Raw genomic sequence first — 17,008 nt, forward strand, 5'->3', positions numbered from 1 at the left:
AGATTCTCAGAAGTCGAATTGACTCTGGCACCAGCGGTTTTCGGAAGCGCTTCAGCATGGTCGCCCCGCCTCTTCCGCCTGGTAGCTATATAAGGATACTACGTCACTTCCGCTCTCTCTTCCACAGGAGGCCTACACGCCGCCGCTGGGGCCGCCGCCATGGTAAGACTAGAACCAGTGCGGGGATCCGGCGACATCGGAACTGGGACACGGAAAGTCTGCTGTTAGGGGGCTAGAAATGCCCTATTCTGGGGGTTTGCAACATTCTGTGTGAATCTTTGAGTCGCACCCCTGGGAAGGAAGGACTGAAGACACCCAGTTCTGGGGAGTGGGCCAGAGGCAGAGTCGCTCCCAGGGCGCTCGAAAGCGATTAAAAGTCTTGGGTGTGAATGGGGACAGCAGGTTCCCGCCACTCAGAGTGTACGTGTGGGAACGGGCAGAACATTTGCCCCCTCCCAGAGGTTGCGTTTTCCCGAGCCTGAACATTTCGTGTTCTGCTGCGTGCAAGACTGACGAGTTTGTTGTGAGAAAACTGAAGGGGGGGGGGTCGTTGCTCCCTGTATGACAAGCTTGGCGTTCCTCTTTGAGGTTACTGTTTGATGGTAGTTCACAGTGCCTTATTTCTCCCCCTATCTCTCTCAGTCTCTAGTGATCCCTGAGAAGTTCCAGCACATTTTGCGAGTACTCAACACCAATATCGATGGGCGGCGGAAAATAGCCTTTGCCATCACTGCAATTAAGGTAAAGTAGGATAAGGACTGGAGCATATAAATGAAACTGGAGTTGTTAAGACAGCTTAAGTGAGGCAAGGTCGAGGAAACCTGTTCCAACCAGATCACCTTATCAGCTGGGTAAAATAATGGTTAAAAGAGTGATTAGTTCCTTTAATCCTTTATCACAATTGCCCCAAAAGGTAAGTAATGAAAGCCAGTCAGGTCAAGCCAAGATACTTCTCTCCTAGGGGATGGGGAGTGGGTTGGCTCGTCTACTAGAATTCGCTAAAATTTTACTGGACCATCAGCCATGGTCCTCCTTTGAGGTTCATTCTAAGTTTGGTTTCTGTCCCCTACAGCAGTGCATCATAACAGCAACCCTTCCTGTGAAATCTGTATGCCCTAGAAATTGTGTAATTGTCCATGTGGGGGGTAGAAATGCCAACAGACTCCCAAGTGTGAAGAAACCTACAGTTGGGAAGTGGAAGGGGCTATCACCACATCGTAAGCACGGCATTTATTCCAATGCCAGAGGTGAATGAAATGCATTTCCAGTTGATGGGAACCGGTATTTGGCTCTTTGTATGCATTAGGTCGGTGAGCACAAGCTTGGATGTGTTCTTTGACCAACCTAACGAACTAGCCTTCCAGTGGGGGTCTTTATTCCACCGTATTTTTTTGTTGTTAGTACGTGTAATTGTGGATATGGCTGAATGTGTTTTTTGCCAGTGATTACGGGGCGGGGGGGGCACGGACAGTTCTATCTTGTTCACAGTCCCCAGCTTCTGGTGCATAATAGGTGCTCATACAGTGTTAGGGAATGGATCCAGGGATACTGTAGCCTGGTTTCAAAGAATTTAAAGGAAACATAAATACTGTATAGATAACTTGTTAGATCAAAACTGTATTTTCTAGCTTTGGTTCACAAGATTGATCAGATTCCGTTGGTTTTTCATGTTCTATTGCAGGAAGCACATCTTTCATTTGTTCTTAAATGGTAAATAAAAAGATTGCTTCCCTTTTTTTATGTGAAACTAGGAAGGCAGTGTAAAATATACTAGTACTTTTTTAAGGGTTGCTATGAGGTTTAAATGGGATAGTGAATACAAACACGAATATCTCAGAGGTCTGTGTAACAGGTTCAGTTCCAGGCAATAAAGTGAGTCAAAGGAATGTTTTGGTTTCCCAGTGCATATGCAAGTTACATTTACACTGTAGTTAATATTAAGCGTGTAATAGTGCTATGTCTAAAAAAGTACGTACCTCAATTTTAAAATATTTTATTGCCAAAAAATGCAAATCATCATGAGCTTTCAAGGAGTCGTGATCACAGATCACTATAACATAATAATGAAAAGGTTTGAAATACTCTGAGAGTTACCAAAATGTGACACAAGCACAAAGTGAGCAAATGCTGTTGGAAAAATGGCATTGATAGACTTGACACCGGATTTGCCACAGGCTTTCAGCTTGTAAACAAAACAAACGAGGATATCTGCATAGTGCAGTTAAACAAGGGGTGCCTGTATAAAAGATGGTCATGGTCAGTAGGATGCTTGTGTTAAACCCTTTCTCTCTGCCTCTTTGAAATTAACTGGTTTTGTATTTACTTTCATTAAATATGTGTCAAAGTCTTTGTAGTCCACTTAAAACAATTGAACCAAAGGACCTTAAGGTACTTAATGAACTCTGTAATAAGTCTCTTAGGGATCCTGATGCTTTGCTTATCACTGGGAAAGGTTATCCCTAGAGATAGATGATACAGAGATTTTTTTGCTAATTGTGTGGAGAGCCAGCAAATGCAGCTAGCTAGCTCTTCCTCTGGTGAGAGAACTAAAGCTTGAATAGGAGAGGGTCTTTTGTTAAGGATCCAGAATGGAGGGGTACTACTTGGAAACTGGAAGAAAGTACGGTATGGGGACGGGATTCTTCAAAAGATGTGGCTAAAAAGGTAAGTGAGATTAATTGGCTGGGGAAGGATGAAGAATGGAGTGGAAGTTGACAGTAAGCACAAGAGGATATTGAGAGGTAATACAGACCCTATAAGATTATTCTATGCCATGATTCCTTCCTGATTGTTTGTTTATACTTGTAGACTTTTGCTATGGGTATTCTTTAAGGTTGGCTGGTCTTCTGCCCTTCCTCTAAATCAGGGTGATACCGCCCTCTGCAGGTTATTTGGAAACCTGGGAGGAAGGAGTTGGAGTTGGGCATAATCACTGGAAGGTACCCACTGACCTTGTTTATGAGGAATTTGTGTCCTGTCCCATGAGTAACTCTGCTAAATACTTTCCAAGAGTAATACTAAGTTGGTGTCAACTTTTCTATTATATGGTCAAGGCCCTTGGACCACAAAGATGAGTGATGGTCCCCTGAGTATACTTAACTCTTATGGATGGAGAAGACGGGCGTGGTCTCCTTGGATGAGAAAAGGGATCTAACTTAGAAAGTTGGCAAGTCAATGTCAGCCCACAAACAGGGCTATCAAAAATCTTAGCCAGAGACTTTTGGGTGTGTCCGTCGATGAAGCATCTGTCTTTTCTCTTCATCTCAATTCAGGTCTTAATCTCAGGGTCATGAATTCAAGGCCCCACCCCCTCCTCCATTGGGCTCCATGCTGGGCATGGAGCCTACTTTAAAACAGCAACTCTTTAAAAACTTGATTATGGAAAAATTTAAACATTCAAAAGTAGAAGGAAGAAAATTAGCCCTTATGAAATATCATCTAGCAAAAATTAAAAATCCTGTTTCATCTATATTCCGTATCATTTAAAAGTAAATCTTAGACATAACTATTTTAACTGTAAATATTTAAATTTGAGACCTTAATCTCTTCTGTTCGGTTGGGGGGGTGGGGTTGTGGGGTTGTTTCTTTTTTTTTTTTTTTAATATTTTATTTATTTGAGAGAGAGAGCACATGAGAGGGGGGAGGGTCAGAGGGAGAAGCAGACTCCCCGCCAAGCAGAGAGCCCGATGCGGGACTCGATCCAGGGACTCCAGGATCATGACCTGAGCCGGAGGCAGTCGCTTAACCGACTGAGCCACCCAGGCGCCCAATGTTTCTTTTTTTTTAAGATTGATTTATTTGAGAGAGAGAGAATGCGTGAGCAGAGGGGGCAGAGGGAGAGAGAGGAGCCCAACACAAGGCAAGCTTGATCTCACAATCCTGAGATCATGACCTGAGCAGAACCAAGAGTCGGACGCTTAACTGAATGAACTACCCAAGTGTCCCAAGACAATCTCTTCTGAATCAACCTGATAATTTGATTTTCTAAGTCACTTTTTTTTTTTATTTGAGCAAGAGCATGCACAAGTTGGGGGTGGGGGCAGAGGGAGGGAGAGAGAAGCAGACTCCTAGCTGAGCAGGGAGCCCTACCTGGGGCCTGATCCCAGGACCAGGAGATAGGACCTGAGTAGAAGGCAGACGCTTAACCTACCCAGGCGCCCCTCTAGGTCACTTCTTACACACAGGAAATATCTTCTCATTGCTTGGGGCTACTGAGGCAAGCTACCACATACTTGTTGGCTTAAAACAACAAAAACTTACTCCCATAGTTGTGGAGGCCAAACATCCAGAATCAAGGGGTCAGCAGAGCCATGCTCCCTCTGAAGGCTCTGGGAATTCTGTTTTCTGGTGGTTACTGGCAGTCCTTGGTTTTCCTTAGCTGTGTCGCTCCTCCTATCACATGGCCTTCCACTCTGTCCTCTCGTTTTATAAGGACACCAGGCACTGGATTCAAGGCCTGCCGTAATCCCACGTAACCTCATTTAACTAACTATATTCGCAATGGCCCTATTTCCAAATAAGGTCATGTTCTGGGATTCTAGATGGACATATTGGGGGGGGGCACTATTTAACCCAGCACATCATCCTTCACTATTCACATGTTTGCTTCATGAGTTCAGGTGGCAAGGAGTACTGGTGTTGGTGCTGATACAATGCCACCAGTGTAAGCATTAGTTCTTTTCAGTTTGGTTTGGGCACTTAGCTTCCTGTGGCCTGGGCATCTCTGGGCACTGACCAAATCCAAGTTTGTGATCTTGGAAAAGTGATCATTGTGATGGGGTGACCTGCCCAAAGAATTATGACCCTTAGAGACCCAGAGCACCACAGTCCTACCCCTTGATCAACCATGTTAATGCAGAAGCCCCTAGTCTTGCTGCATTGGTGCTGTATTAGCTTTGAGAGCATCAAGCCTTTGGTTTTCCACAGTGCAGAGATGAGAACGTACTGCTCTTGGGTGCTGCTGCAGTGTCTTTAACAGCCAACATCTGACAGCTGTATATGCTGAGCAGTGTGGAAAGACACTGCTTTTTTTCAGAACTGTCCCTGGGGTGGGGGTGGGGGGGAGCAAAACTTTTTCTCCTGTTTAATGGTTATGTTTTGTATCTAGAAAAGTAATGCACTGGGTGGTTGCAGGCCCAACCTGTGTGTGCTTTCTGAATAATGGGGCTATAAAGGGAACCAAAAAAATCAGACTCAACCCCAAATTCCAAAACCTCTCCTCAGGGTGTGGGGCGAAGATATGCTCATGTGGTGTTGAGGAAAGCAGACATCGATCTCACCAAAAGGGCCGGAGAGCTCACTGAGGATGAGGTGAGGACAAGGAAGGGGGGGCTGTGGGTTGGGCCTGCCTTCGAAGGGAAGCCCTCTGTATGTATCTGACCTTTGTCCTGCCTGCTAGGTGGAACGTGTGATCACCATTATGCAGAATCCTCGTCAGTATAAGATCCCAGACTGGTTTTTGAACAGACAAAAGGACGTGAAAGATGGAAAGTACAGCCAGGTGTGTACTGAGATGGGAGAGATTAGGGAAGAGGCAGGGTGTCTAGTTAGAATTAGTCGTAGGAGGTCAGTGGGTAAAACATTACTCACCCTCTCTTCCAAATACAGGTCCTGGCCAATGGTCTGGACAACAAACTTCGTGAAGACCTGGAGAGACTGAAGAAGATTAGGGCCCACAGAGGGCTGCGCCACTTCTGGGGGTGAGTAGGGGTGGGAGTCTCCTCTGCCGCCTTGCCCCTAGGCTCCCAGAGATTTGTCATGCTCTGCTTTCTCTTTCCAGCCATTTCCTTTGCATTGTGTATAACCTGTGACTCTTCTCTTCTCACCTGCAGACTTCGTGTCCGAGGCCAGCACACCAAGACCACAGGGCGCCGTGGCCGCACCGTGGGTGTGTCCAAGAAGAAATAAATCTGTAGGCCTTGTCTGTTAATAAAATAGTTTATACACCTAAGGCTTCCTTCTGTGTGATTCTCTCCATTCTTCTGGGGACCCTGATAGGGAAAGCTATCACGCTGGGCCCGTGTGTGGTTTTCCTCTCTTGGTTGATTGCCTCACTCAGCTTCCCAAACTAGCTGCCCCCGTCTGGGCTAAAGCGATGGCGCAATGCTGTTACCACTCCCCGGCCTACCTGAAGCAACCCTGTGGTGCCCGCCCTCTAACGGAAGAGGTAGATAAAACCCCATCCCCCCTTGGGGGGAGTCCAAGGCAGTTTCAAGACAACCAAGGCCCCAGGGCGTTGGAGTGCCCAACAGCTTGGTCGGTGTGGGTACCTTGAGTCTAAGCAGTTGATGGCCCGGGGAGTATTTTCAGATCTTGACACCCTTCGCCGCGCCGGGTTTCTTTAAGACAAAGGCGGGGGGGGCGGGGCGCCGAGGCCGGGAAGCTGTGAGCAACCCGTACGGATAAAGACTTCTAAATCGTTGACCCGGAAGAGCTGGGCTCTGCAGCAGAGCGAGGGGTCGCGTGTGTGGTTAAGGAAGTTGGCCCCGGCTGGCGGGCTGCTCTGCGTTCGCCCCTGCGACTGCGGCACACTGCTCCAGGTTCTGCTCCCGCCGCCGGTGCTCTGCCTGCCGTATTCCGTCCGCCGCAGCCGCGAAGCTTCGGAGCAGCTTCCGGGGAGGCGGGTGTGCGTGCGGCCCTACACCCTCCCAGGGAGGGGGCGGGACCTAGCCGCCACCGCGGGCGGGGGAGGGGCGGCTAGTGCCGCCGCGAAACCCCACGATGGAGCCGAGCTTCGGGGCGGCGGGGCCCCGACAAGGTAACCTCCCCGCAGTTCTGGCTGTGCGCTTCCCCCCCTCCCCCCCGCTTCCCGGGTCTCGGCGCTTTTCAGCGCCGGTACTGGCCGCGCGCACTAGCCGCCCGCTCCATCCCAGGCTTGGCCGGTTAGGGACTCAGGTCACGGAGACCTGGGGCGTCCGCTCACTAACCGCCCTCATCTTTCTCTCCAGGTCACTTCTGATTACCCCACACCATGCCTCTCAGCCTCTTCCGGCGCCTTCTCCTTGCCGTCCTGCTGCTGGTGATTATCTGGACCCTCTTCGGGCCCTCGGGCATCGGGGAGGAGCTGCTGAGCCTCTCGTTGGCCTCCCTGCGCCCGGCTCCGGCCTCCCCAGGGCCGCCCCTGGCCCTGCCCCGCCTTCTGATCCCCAATGAAGAGGCGTGCAGGGGTCCCGGCGCCCCACCCTTCCTGCTCATCCTTGTGTGCACGGCACCAGAGAACCTGAACCAAAGAAATGCCATTCGGGCTTCGTGGGGCGGGCTGCGAGAGGCCCGGGGTCTCAGGGTGCAGACTCTCTTTCTGCTGGGAGAGCCAGGCTTGTGGCATCCTACCAGGGAACCCCACGACATCGATCTAGTGCGGGAGGCAGCGGCCCAGGGGGACATCTTGCAGGCGGCCTTCCGGGACTCCTACCGGAACCTTACTCTCAAGACCCTCAGCGGGCTGAACTGGGCAAACAAACACTGCTCCATGGCCCGCTACATCCTCAAGACGGACGATGATGTGTTTGTCAACGTCCCTGAACTGGTATCAGAGCTGATTCGGCGAGGGGGCCATTGGGAACAATGGGAGAAGGGCAAGGAACCACCTCTGAGAGAGGCTGAGGCTGGAGATGAAGACTGGGAAGAAGCGTCCATCCTGAGGAACCAGCCAATGCCTCTTTTGTACCTGGGCCGTGTGCACTGGCGGGTGCACCCCTCTCGGACACCAGGGAGCAAGCACCAAATATCAGAGGAGCAGTGGCCTCCCACCTGGGGCCCCTTTCCACCCTATGCTTCTGGCACAGGGTACGTGCTGTCAGCTTCTGCTGTGCAGCTTATCCTGAAAGTAGCCAGCCGGGCACCCTCTCTGCCACTGGAGGATGTCTTTGTGGGGGTAAGTGCCCGAAGAGGAGGCCTCACCCCAACCCACTGTGTTAAGCTGGCTGGGGCCACCCACTACCCCTTGGACCGGTGCTGCTATGGGAAATTCCTGCTGACATCCCATAAGTTGGACCCCTGGAAGATGCAGGAAGCCTGGAAGCTGGTGGGCGGCTCTGACGGGGAAAGGACTGCACCCTTCTGCTCCTGGCTCCAGGAAATCTTGGGCATCCTGCGCTGTCGGGTAATAGCCTGGCTTCACAGCTGAGAGTGCCTGGGGCCACAGGAGTGAGGAGTTGAGGGTCTAGCTGGCACCCCCACAACCTTCTCTTGCCCAGGCCGAAGACAGGGGGCCCTGACTGGCTGCAGCTGACCAGTTTCCTCTATCACTGAAGACGGAGGGATACAGGAGAAATCTAGGGGCCTGGCCTGGCAGCCCCAATGATGGTCACCAGGAAGAGCAAACACTGCTGGGGTTGTTCTCTCCAGCTATGGCAGAGGAGGGGCACAAGCTCCTCAATAAACTTGTCTCTCTACCTCTTCGAGTGCAGCGTGGTCCTCACCAGGAGTCCCAGAATGCAAACCTGGGGAGCCTGGAGGCTGCCAGACCATGCTGGATGGGAAGGACACCGCCAGGGACATGGGAAAGAGAGGAGGAAGGCCCCTAAAGAACAAGGCTAGGGTCATGGTGATAAGATAACGGGGTGGGGGTAGAGCAGGATACCATGACCCCCTCAGATCCTAGAGTAGTCCCGTGCTGGGCAAAGGGAGGGGAACAGGTCCCCAGAAAGATCTAGACACATTATCCAAAAAAAAAAAAAAAAAAGCCATCTTCTTTAATACCAACCCAGCCCAGGAGCCAGCTGTCCCTCCCCAGTTGGGGAGGGGCACACTGCCCCCTCCTTATTCCAAGGAACAGGGTCATTTCCCCACAGGCAATTGTGGGGAGAGATTGTTCTTCTCAGGCCACCCTGGAGCATGGCTCAGCGCACAAATCTGTCCAGGGCAGATGGCCGGGCCCTCAGAGGCTTGGCCGCCTTCTCTTTTTTCTGTGGCTGTTGCTCAAGGCTCTGCCGGACTTTATCCTGGGTGGGGAGATGGGGGCAAGGTGAGAAGCGGCAGGCTGGCAAGGGCAGAGGCATTAGCAGGAGGGTGCGGCCCGTGGGATGCCTAGCCCACCGCCCAATGATCATTTACCCGGTGCTCCTCATCCATGACCTTCCTCTTCCTCTTCACCAGGCTTGCTGTTGAGCTGCGGCCCTTCTGCTTTGGCTTTGGCTGGAAGGGAGCCTTGGCCTCGGGGTCATAGCCCTAAGGGGAGGGGGACAAGGGTAAAATCTGTCAGAGGCCAGGAACTGTGGCAGCCCCCATCTGCTGTGCCATACTTCTGGGGACATGGCACAGGGGAGGATGTGGAGGGGAGTAGGGCCTGAGCACCAGGGCCTGCTCCATACCAGCCTCTCTATCCGCTCCTTCTTCTCTTGCTCCAGAGAGATGACATCAACCTCTGCCAGGGCTCGTGGATCCAGACAAATGAGCTCTGCAGGTACCTGGAGGTGTCACAGAGGCACAGGAAAGGGTCAGGAGCCACAGGAGGGTGACCCAGAGGGACGGAGGCCAGGGGGGCTGCTGAATCCCACTCTTCCCAAGACCCCTGGGGCATGGGGAGCTTTCCCCAACCCCAGCCCAAACCACACACCGGCTCATGCTCACCTTCTCCAGCAGGGCCTTCACCTCCCACTCCTGGCGCTGCTTCTGGCTCCTGTAAGGGTTACTCTCCAGGCCGTCGAAGTTGGGCTCAGCAGCCCCTAGAGGGACGGAGAAGTATGGAGCCATAAACAGAACCCAGTCAAGCAGCTCCAGCCCGACCAAGCCCTTTGCTCCTGGCTGTCTTGAGCCAACCCAAACCTGACCCAGAGTTCAATCACACGGATCCCATCCCCTGGCCCACTCACCAGGGACCAGCATGCTGGTGATGCCGCCATTGTGGCCCACCCCCAGCACATCTTCAAAGGGGCAGAAATGAAGACCATGCACGTGGCCTGAGAGCCGGTGGGTGAGGTAAGGCTGCTCCAGGGAGGGTGGGCTGGCCTTGCCCTGCCCTGCCCATATGTTGACCACATCACCCATGCCTGCAGCCAGCAGTCCCCGCTGGGAAAAGGCCAGGTGTCCTGCCCCCTGGGGCAGGGTCCGAGCACTCAGAGGCTGGAATGTCCCTCGTAGGTCAAAGATCTTCAGCTGGTGGTCCAGGCCAGAGGTGGCCATGTACCTGGTGGAGAGGGAGCAGGCAATTAATGTGTTGCATGGGCTTACTGAGCAGGGCTGTGGCCAAGTGCAAGCGTGAAGTCTTGTTGGGGAGGAACAATTTTTATTTCCCCTTCACAGATGAGGAAACTGAAGCTCAGAGAAAGGAGATCAGGGTGAGTGGTAAGCTAGAATCCAAGTCAGGCCAGTCTCTTCAGTGTCTGTTCTCTTAATCAAGGGAAGAGCGCACACACCCATCTGTACTGAAATGATATGTTCCGCCGCGCCCACACGGAGCACGGAGGCTCAGCAAAGAGAAGGACCGACAGCACTGGTCAGGGAGGACTTCATAATAAAAATGGGATTGGAGCCGTTCAAGGTCATTCTTGAGGAAGCACCAGAAACATATAGCAGGTACAAATGAATGAACATCACGGTGTGGAGATGAGATGGAAACAGGTCTGTTTTCGGGATTGGTGGGACATGTGGTCAGCAGGATGAAGAGGGGACAAATCGCAGGAGCTCTTTAAACTCAGACTGAGGACCCAGATTCCCCAACACTGCTCTCCGGCAATGAGAGACAAGCTGAAGCCTGCATGTAGCTGAGAAAGGCTGAGGAGGCAATGACGTAATGCGCTGGAGGACCCTGCCCCATCCTGTGTTTCCCTGGAAGAAGGGAGAGCAACGCTCTCGAGGAATCATGCACTGTGGCTGTTTGTTTTTAGAGGCTGGGAGTTTCTATCCATGTTCAAGTTGTTCCTCAGAGAGGAAGGCTGAAGGGAGACCAGCAAAGCCAGGGGATGTAAGAGGCCACGGACTCTCTTCTTAGCCTTGGCTGTGAACCCCAGAAAAGGGGACTGAGGGACTCCTATGAGAGGGACTAGCCCTGTGATGGAGCTGAATAGGGGCCCAGCTGGATTCTACTCCAGACACAAGACGATTGGGGCCCCAGCTCCAGCAGATGGAAGGACCACCAGTGCTAGCCAGGAATTACTGAGGGCTCCTGGGACACAGGGTCACACCTTTCAGTCAACCCACAACTCAAGGGCACATGCTGGCTTCTCTCCCCACACATACCCACCTTTGGGATCTGCTGCACAAATACCAGCCCACTGGCCAGAGGGCATCCAGGCTACACTTCCACACTTCTAAACTTGCAGATAACAGTTTAGCTCTGAGAGTCCAATCCAATCCTAACGCAAGCTTCCAGAATGCCTCTTAAGCAGACAGTAAGCCTCATCTCTGGAGCCCCTGTGGCCTGAGGTGGTCCTGAGGAGGACCAGAGATAAGCAGAGCTGTTTTTTTGTTTGTTTGTTTGTTTTAAAGATTTTATTTATTTATTTGAGAGAGAGAGAATGAGAGAGAGCACATGATAGGGGGGAGGGTCAGAGGGAGAAGCAGACTCCCTGCCGAGCAGGGAGCCCGATGCGGGACTCGATCCCGGGACTCCAGGATCATGACCTGAGCCGAAGGCAGTCGCTTAACCGACTGAGCCACCCAGGCGCCCTTGTTTGTTTGTTTTTAAAGATTTTATTTATTTATTTGAAAGAGAGAGACATAGCGAGAGCAGGAACACAAGCAGGGGGAACAGCAGAGGGAGAGGGAGAAGCAGGCCTCCCATTGAGCAGGGAGCCCGATGCGGGGGCTCGATCCCAGGACCCTGGGATCATGACCTGAGCCGAAGGCAGACGCTTAACAACTAAGCCACCCAGGTGCCCAAGCAGAGCTGTTCTTAAGGTGCTGACCAAATCTCAGGGAACTAAGTGATTAAGGCCTTGGGCACAGCAGTACCAGACCGAAGCAGCCCAGGGCAGGCAAACCACAACTTAGATTCAGTGGCCCAAAGAAAGCACTCTCCTAAAGCCAGGCTGGCACAAATACGGATTAAAAACAGTTGAGACAAACCACTTGGCCCCAAAGATACAACTATGGGAGGACAAGGTGGGGGCTGAGCATCAGAAGATTTTTATAAGTTGGTGACTACTAGGCTGTTCTTCCTGACTTTCTTTAAAACCACTTAGAAATAAAGTTATGTAGTTTATACCTCATGTAGAAGATCCCCACGTGGGCGCCTGGGTGGCTCAGTTGGTTGAGCGACTGCCTTCGGCTCAGGTCATGATCCTGGAGTCCCGGGATCGAGTCCCGCATCGGGCTCCCTGCTCAGCAGGGAGTCTGCTTCTCCCTCTGACCCTCCCCCCTCATGCTCTCTCTCTCTCATTCTCTCTCTCAAATAAATAAATAATAAAAAAAAAATCTTTAAAAAAAAAAAGAAGATCCCCACGCAGCAGCGTGAAAGGAGGAAAGAAGCTTGTGGGAAAGATCAGTCTGCCCACAGCATTCTGGACACGCCAGGAGGAGGAAGAACCAGAGGCTGGAAAGTGGCTGCGAGCATCGTGCATGTTCACAGGAGACAGTGAGGATGGAGAGAAACAGACCTCAGAGGGCCCTCCAGGGGACAGCAGCCGGGACTTCACAGCGGGTCATGGGCAGTAATGAAGTGATGTCGCCAAAGCAAGCAGCAGAGCCTGGGCACCCAGGAAGCACCCAGCAAACAGCAATTTGGTTCCCGCCCTTACTGATGGCTGAAGACCATGGGGCTGTGTAGCTAGAGGTGTCGAGTCAAATTCTGGTTGACAGGAAAATGTGGCAGAAAGGGAGCAAGCAAGGAGGAATCTGGGAGTGGGGTGACCTATCCCGGGATGGACACATTAAGTCTGGGGTGACAGAAGACAACTCAACAGAAACTAAATACATCTCCTGGCTAATTATTTGCATAAACTACAGTCCCCTGTCTCTGTACATAAAGTGGAATACTGCACCTGGGCAGGCTCGATGGCCCCTTCATCCTTGTACCCACCCCCCCAGAACCTCAGCCCAGAGCCCCGCCCGCAGCAGGTGCCCATGAGTGCCTAACAAAGAAAGGAATTAAGAGGAACACCCACTACTCCCATTCGAGGGAACCTGTGTGGAACACAGCGCACCAGGTACACACACACACCCCCCTCAGCACAGCGGGCCAGCTGCAGACTCTCGAAGAGCAGAAATTCAGAGCAGGCCCACCGCTCCTACCCCTCACATCACCAGCCAGGCCTGAAGAGAACGATCACCTTCCAGGACGCCAGTGGTGAACCGCGGTGCTCCATACTCCCCGGGCACCGTGCTAAACTCCACATACCTTAACTCGCGTTAACACCTGGGACGGCTTTACGAACTAAGCCCCGGGCTTGGCGACCTACAGCCCGTGCGCCAAACAAATCCGGCCCACCCCCTACTTCTGGACAGCCCTCAAGCTCCAAATGGTTTGGCCATTTTTAAGTGCCCGGAAAAAATTCAAAAAATATTTTGAAACAGATGAAAATTACATAGATTCAAATTTCAGCGTCCGCAGAGGAAGTCATATCGGAGCACAACCGCACTGGTTCACTGGCTTCTTCCGTGGCTGCTTTTGTACAACAGCCCGGGAGAGCGGTCAAGACCGACATCACGTGTGGTGTGTCATCCCTTCACACCACTGTGGGCGCACGACAACTCACAGTGACACGGTTATAACCTGCCACCTATCTCATCATGTGTGTGAAAGATGTCTTCGAAGACAAAATAGGTAAAATCTCTCCACAGATCAACGTTAACAGATAAACGTCTACAACTGGGTTTGCTGATTTAGAACACTAACTTTGAACCTCAGTTGAGCAAAATGTTATCCTCAAAACGAGGTATCCGATTCTTCCCATTAGTAGACCCGTGTTACAAAAATACTATATTCAGTAACTATTGTATTTTGAATTTTATTGCTTAAAAAATCGTGATGCTTTGTTTTCTCTTTACTCAAATATCTATACAATACACTCAAATTTGCCTCTTGGCCAGCAAAACCTAAAATCTTTACTATCTGGCTCTTCACAGAAAAAGCTTTCTGACTCTTGAGCGAGATACTCATCCCTACCCTTGGGGCAAGGAAAGTGTGTGGCACACAGAGGTTATGAAATGTGCCCACGCTTACATGGCCCGTCAGTGGTTAACACCAGGATTTATTTACCTCCTTATTTTTTTAAGTAGGCTCCACGCCCATGGTGGAACCCAATGCAGGCCTTGAACTTACAACCCTGAGATCAAGACCTGAGCTGAGATCAACAGTCAGACGCTTAACCGACTGAGCCACCCAGGCGCCCCAACTAGGATTTAAACCTAGGCAGCTTGACTGTGAGTCTGTGCTCCTACTAAAGGCACACTGCCTTCTAGATCTTTCTACCCAGCTTTGACCTCCCCAGCACCTCGTGACCAAACAAGTGACTTACGTGCCTGTAGAATCTACGGCCACAGCCCGGACCCCACCCCGATGACAGAGGATCTTTGCCAGTGGCTCCTTCATGGCTGGACTCCATAAGGACACGATACCTGGACGTCAGGGGAGAGAAACCAAAGTTACTAATAGGCACTAAGGTGATTACATCTGGTAAAGACAGGGTCTCAAGGCCAAGGGGTAACGAGAAGGAGGGATAGGGGCAACCTGAAGACACTTGCAAAGTACAAATAGAAGCAAAGCAGGTCAGGGTGGTCAGAGAGTCAAAGCTCAGCTAGAGACCAACCATTGCTGTGTCCGAGATGGATGACGGCATTGTAAGGGTTCTTAGTCATGACGTCCAACCGTCCAGCCCGAGCATTCAGAGCTGCCACAATCTTTCCCACTGACACGTCCAGGTAGGTCAGAAACCCCGTCTCTGACTGAGAGAGAGAGAGACAGAATGAGTCCTGATTGCCCTCTGTCCTTCTACTGGGATCCCAGAGAAAAAGCCGTCTTCTCAAGGGCTGCCACCCAGTCCCTGTGCTCCTCAGCCACTCACAGCCGTGGCCAGGAGGAAGTGGAAAGGCAGGAACTCCAGCCGTGTGACTCGGTCACAGCGGCGGATACAGTGGAGCTCGATGCCCTGGTTGTCATAGATGTGAAGCCAGCGATTCTGAGCAACAGCGAGCAGTGCCTCCGAATGCAGAAACCTGGAAGGAGGGGAGGTGAGGGTCAGTGGGAAAGGGGGTCAAGGAGCAGTCATTCAATCGGAAGGGGATGCCTCATCCCCACTGACCGGATGTCCCGCACTGCCTCCATGACATTGATCTCACACATGAGCCTCTTTGTTACCCAGTCAAGCGTGGCCACATGACCCCGGCGCCCTCCAAAAGCCACGTGTCTGTTGGAAGTAGGGGACAGGTAGAGTGTCAATGCAGGGAAGCACCCTGACTCAGACCATTTGAGGTCTGTCCCACACTGGCCCCTCCTCTATATGCTCACCCTCACATGCAAGCGAATCACAGGACCCTCCCCACATCATCAGCCTGAACATACACTGGTACCGCTGAGGAGAGCGTGGCTGAAGTGGTTAAGGAAATGAACCACATCCTAGTTCAACAGACTGATATCCAGCCTTACCTCCCAGTTGGGGAGTAATTCAGTCTGTAGGGTCCAAACTGCCTCAAGTTTAAATCAAAGTGCTGAGAAAGGAAAAAGTGGGGGAAAAATCAAGAAGGAAGTGGCTCCTTTCAGTTGTTCCCTCTTCTAGTCCCCACTTCCATCTTGCTCTGCACCACCAATCCAGCCAGTGGCCCCTTTTCAACTCAGACTCACCTTGGCCGCACTTGCAATATCCACAGCCTCCACAATGTCAGCCTGGCTAATCTTTGCTGTGTTCTCCCCATCCTCCCCTTCCAGAAACCTAGGAGTGAGTGCTGGAGTTGCAGTAAACTCCCAAACATGCAGTGGATGTACCAACATGAAAATGACAAAGAAAAGCCTCATAAAGCAGGACCTGAGGAGGTCCACATTAGGGTCCACTTACCCAGGTTCCTCAGCAAGCAGTAGTTCAGAACGAGCAGCTTTAATACTTATTTCCTCTTCCTCAGCTTCAGCCACCTCAAGTCGGCTTCGGGTTTTGGACTTCGAATGTGGCAGCTATAACGTCATTGGTGGGGGGAGAAGTGGGAGAAGAACCAGACATCATGTGGGGTCCCCGGAGAGCCACACAGCCTCCCCTCCAACCAACTCACTCATACACTCCCGGCTGCAACCTCTCCCCACTCTCTGGCTGGTCCTCACCTTTTTGGATTTGTCAATGCGACGGAACTTCCGGGCCACCTCCACAGGGACAGGGGCAGGACCTGGAAATGGATCCTGGGCCTGGGGAAGGAGGAAACAATTAGCAAACAGGCTAGGGCTGACCCCAATCCTCGCACCCGTAAAGCATAAGGCGACTTGCCCCACCACCTTATCAGCTCCCAGGCTCACCCCGGACACGCTCCGCTGAGGCTCAAGATTCCTCCGTTCTCGGGGTTTCTTCGGGAGGTGAGGCTTCCTGGAGATCCGAGACTTCTTGGTGATGTTAGCGTTCTTCGGTCTCTCGGGGCGGAGCTCACGATTCCTCTTCTTGCTACCAGGGGGGCCTGGAGAGGCTCCCGCAGCGGTCAGAGTGGTTTCTTCCTCCCAGTACCTCCGCGGTTTCTACGGGCACATCAGAAGCTCTAAGACTCCGTAGCCCGCGCCCCGCCCCCCCCGACCCCGCAGCTAAAAACTTCCCTTCCACCCTAGAGAGGAGACGTTTCTACCTTCTTCTTGGTCTGAAGTCTGTCCTTCTTGGGTGGGACATCCCTGCCCGGTTTGGGGGCTGTTTCCATCTAGCCCACCCGAACTACAATCCACGTGCAAACTCCTCTCAGCTGTCCCACAGACCCCTCGAAAACTCCCGGAAGTCCGCCTGCCCTTTATCCAATCAGCGCCTACCAGGTCCGAAGCCTTCTAGGCGCCATCTTGAGTGAGGGCTTACGCTCTCGAGGGGCGGGGCAGGCCTTGATCCCGCAATCCGAAGCAGCGGCTTATGCCCGAGCAATGAAAGAAAAGTAGTCTGGAGCTGGGGCCTAAGTA

General features: G+C 52.1%; 3 protein-coding genes across 6 annotated transcripts; 2 read left to right on the forward strand and 1 right to left on the reverse strand.

The window, feature by feature from the left end:
* The first annotated feature begins 18 nt into the window (after positions 1 to 18).
* RPS18 (ribosomal protein S18) lies at positions 19 to 5,950 on the forward strand. Its single transcript, XM_006738065.3, has 6 exons — positions 19 to 162; positions 643 to 741; positions 5,224 to 5,310; positions 5,399 to 5,500; positions 5,608 to 5,699; positions 5,832 to 5,950. The coding sequence occupies exons 1-6, from the start codon at positions 160 to 162 to the stop codon at positions 5,905 to 5,907; spliced, it is 459 nt and encodes a 152-aa protein (XP_006738128.1). The 5' UTR covers positions 19 to 159; the 3' UTR covers positions 5,908 to 5,950.
* Positions 5,951 to 6,425: 475 nt separating this feature from the next.
* B3GALT4 (beta-1,3-galactosyltransferase 4) lies at positions 6,426 to 8,394 on the forward strand. Of its 3 annotated transcripts, none has more exons than XM_031033277.2 (2): positions 6,426 to 6,623; positions 6,948 to 8,394. In XM_031033277.2, the coding sequence occupies exon 2, from the start codon at positions 6,971 to 6,973 to the stop codon at positions 8,123 to 8,125; it is 1,155 nt and encodes a 384-aa protein (XP_030889137.1). In that variant the 5' UTR covers positions 6,426 to 6,623; positions 6,948 to 6,970; the 3' UTR covers positions 8,126 to 8,394. The 3 variants fall into 3 exon arrangements, with proteins under 3 accessions (XP_030889137.1, XP_081684116.1, XP_006738129.1); XM_081827990.1 differs by having other exon boundaries at positions 6,447 to 6,539; XM_006738066.3 differs by lacking the exon at positions 6,426 to 6,623 and adding an exon at positions 6,624 to 6,757.
* Positions 8,395 to 8,671: 277 nt separating this feature from the next.
* On the reverse strand, positions 8,672 to 16,853 carry WDR46 (WD repeat domain 46). 2 transcript variants are annotated; one of them, XM_006738067.3, is made up of 15 exons: positions 16,693 to 16,853; positions 16,376 to 16,588; positions 16,187 to 16,267; positions 15,930 to 16,042; positions 15,719 to 15,806; positions 15,524 to 15,585; positions 15,180 to 15,284; positions 14,943 to 15,093; positions 14,688 to 14,823; positions 14,397 to 14,496; positions 9,813 to 10,126; positions 9,571 to 9,665; positions 9,312 to 9,407; positions 9,055 to 9,168; positions 8,672 to 8,942 (listed from the first exon to the last, which is right to left on the reverse strand). In XM_006738067.3, the coding sequence occupies exons 1-15, from the start codon at positions 16,759 to 16,761 to the stop codon at positions 8,841 to 8,843; spliced, it is 1,839 nt and encodes a 612-aa protein (XP_006738130.1). In that variant the 5' UTR covers positions 16,762 to 16,853; the 3' UTR covers positions 8,672 to 8,840. The 2 variants fall into 2 exon arrangements, with proteins under 2 accessions (XP_006738130.1, XP_030889141.1); XM_031033281.2 differs by lacking the exons at positions 15,180 to 15,284; positions 15,524 to 15,585; positions 15,719 to 15,806.
* Positions 16,854 to 17,008: the final 155 nt, after the last annotated feature.

The sequence above is a fragment of the Leptonychotes weddellii genome, chromosome 8 (genome assembly GCF_054177405.1).
Source record: "Leptonychotes weddellii isolate Sample4059 chromosome 8, ASM5417740v2, whole genome shotgun sequence".
In the NCBI taxonomy this organism is placed as follows: domain Eukaryota; kingdom Metazoa; phylum Chordata; class Mammalia; order Carnivora; family Phocidae; genus Leptonychotes; species Leptonychotes weddellii.

Excerpts from the sequence above, each read along its gene's own strand:
- WDR46 (XM_006738067.3), bottom strand. The coding sequence starts at position 16,761 with ATGGAAACAGCCCCCAAACCGGGCAGGGATGTCCCACCCAAGAAGGAC. Across the intron at positions 16,589-16,692 it reads GACTTCAGACCAAGAAGAAG|AAACCGCGGAGGTACTGGGA; the intron begins GTAGAAACGTCT and ends ATGTGCCCGTAG. Across the intron at positions 15,094-15,179 it reads GAGGCAGTGCGGGACATCCG|GTTTCTGCATTCGGAGGCAC; the intron begins GTCAGTGGGGAT and ends CCCTCCTTCCAG.
- B3GALT4 (XM_031033277.2), top strand. The coding sequence starts at position 6,971 with ATGCCTCTCAGCCTCTTCCGGCGCCTTCTCCTTGCCGTCCTGCTGCTG.
- RPS18 (XM_006738065.3), top strand. Across the intron at positions 5,311-5,398 it reads GAGAGCTCACTGAGGATGAG|GTGGAACGTGTGATCACCAT; the intron begins GTGAGGACAAGG and ends CCTGCCTGCTAG. Across the intron at positions 5,501-5,607 it reads AAGATGGAAAGTACAGCCAG|GTCCTGGCCAATGGTCTGGA; the intron begins GTGTGTACTGAG and ends TTCCAAATACAG.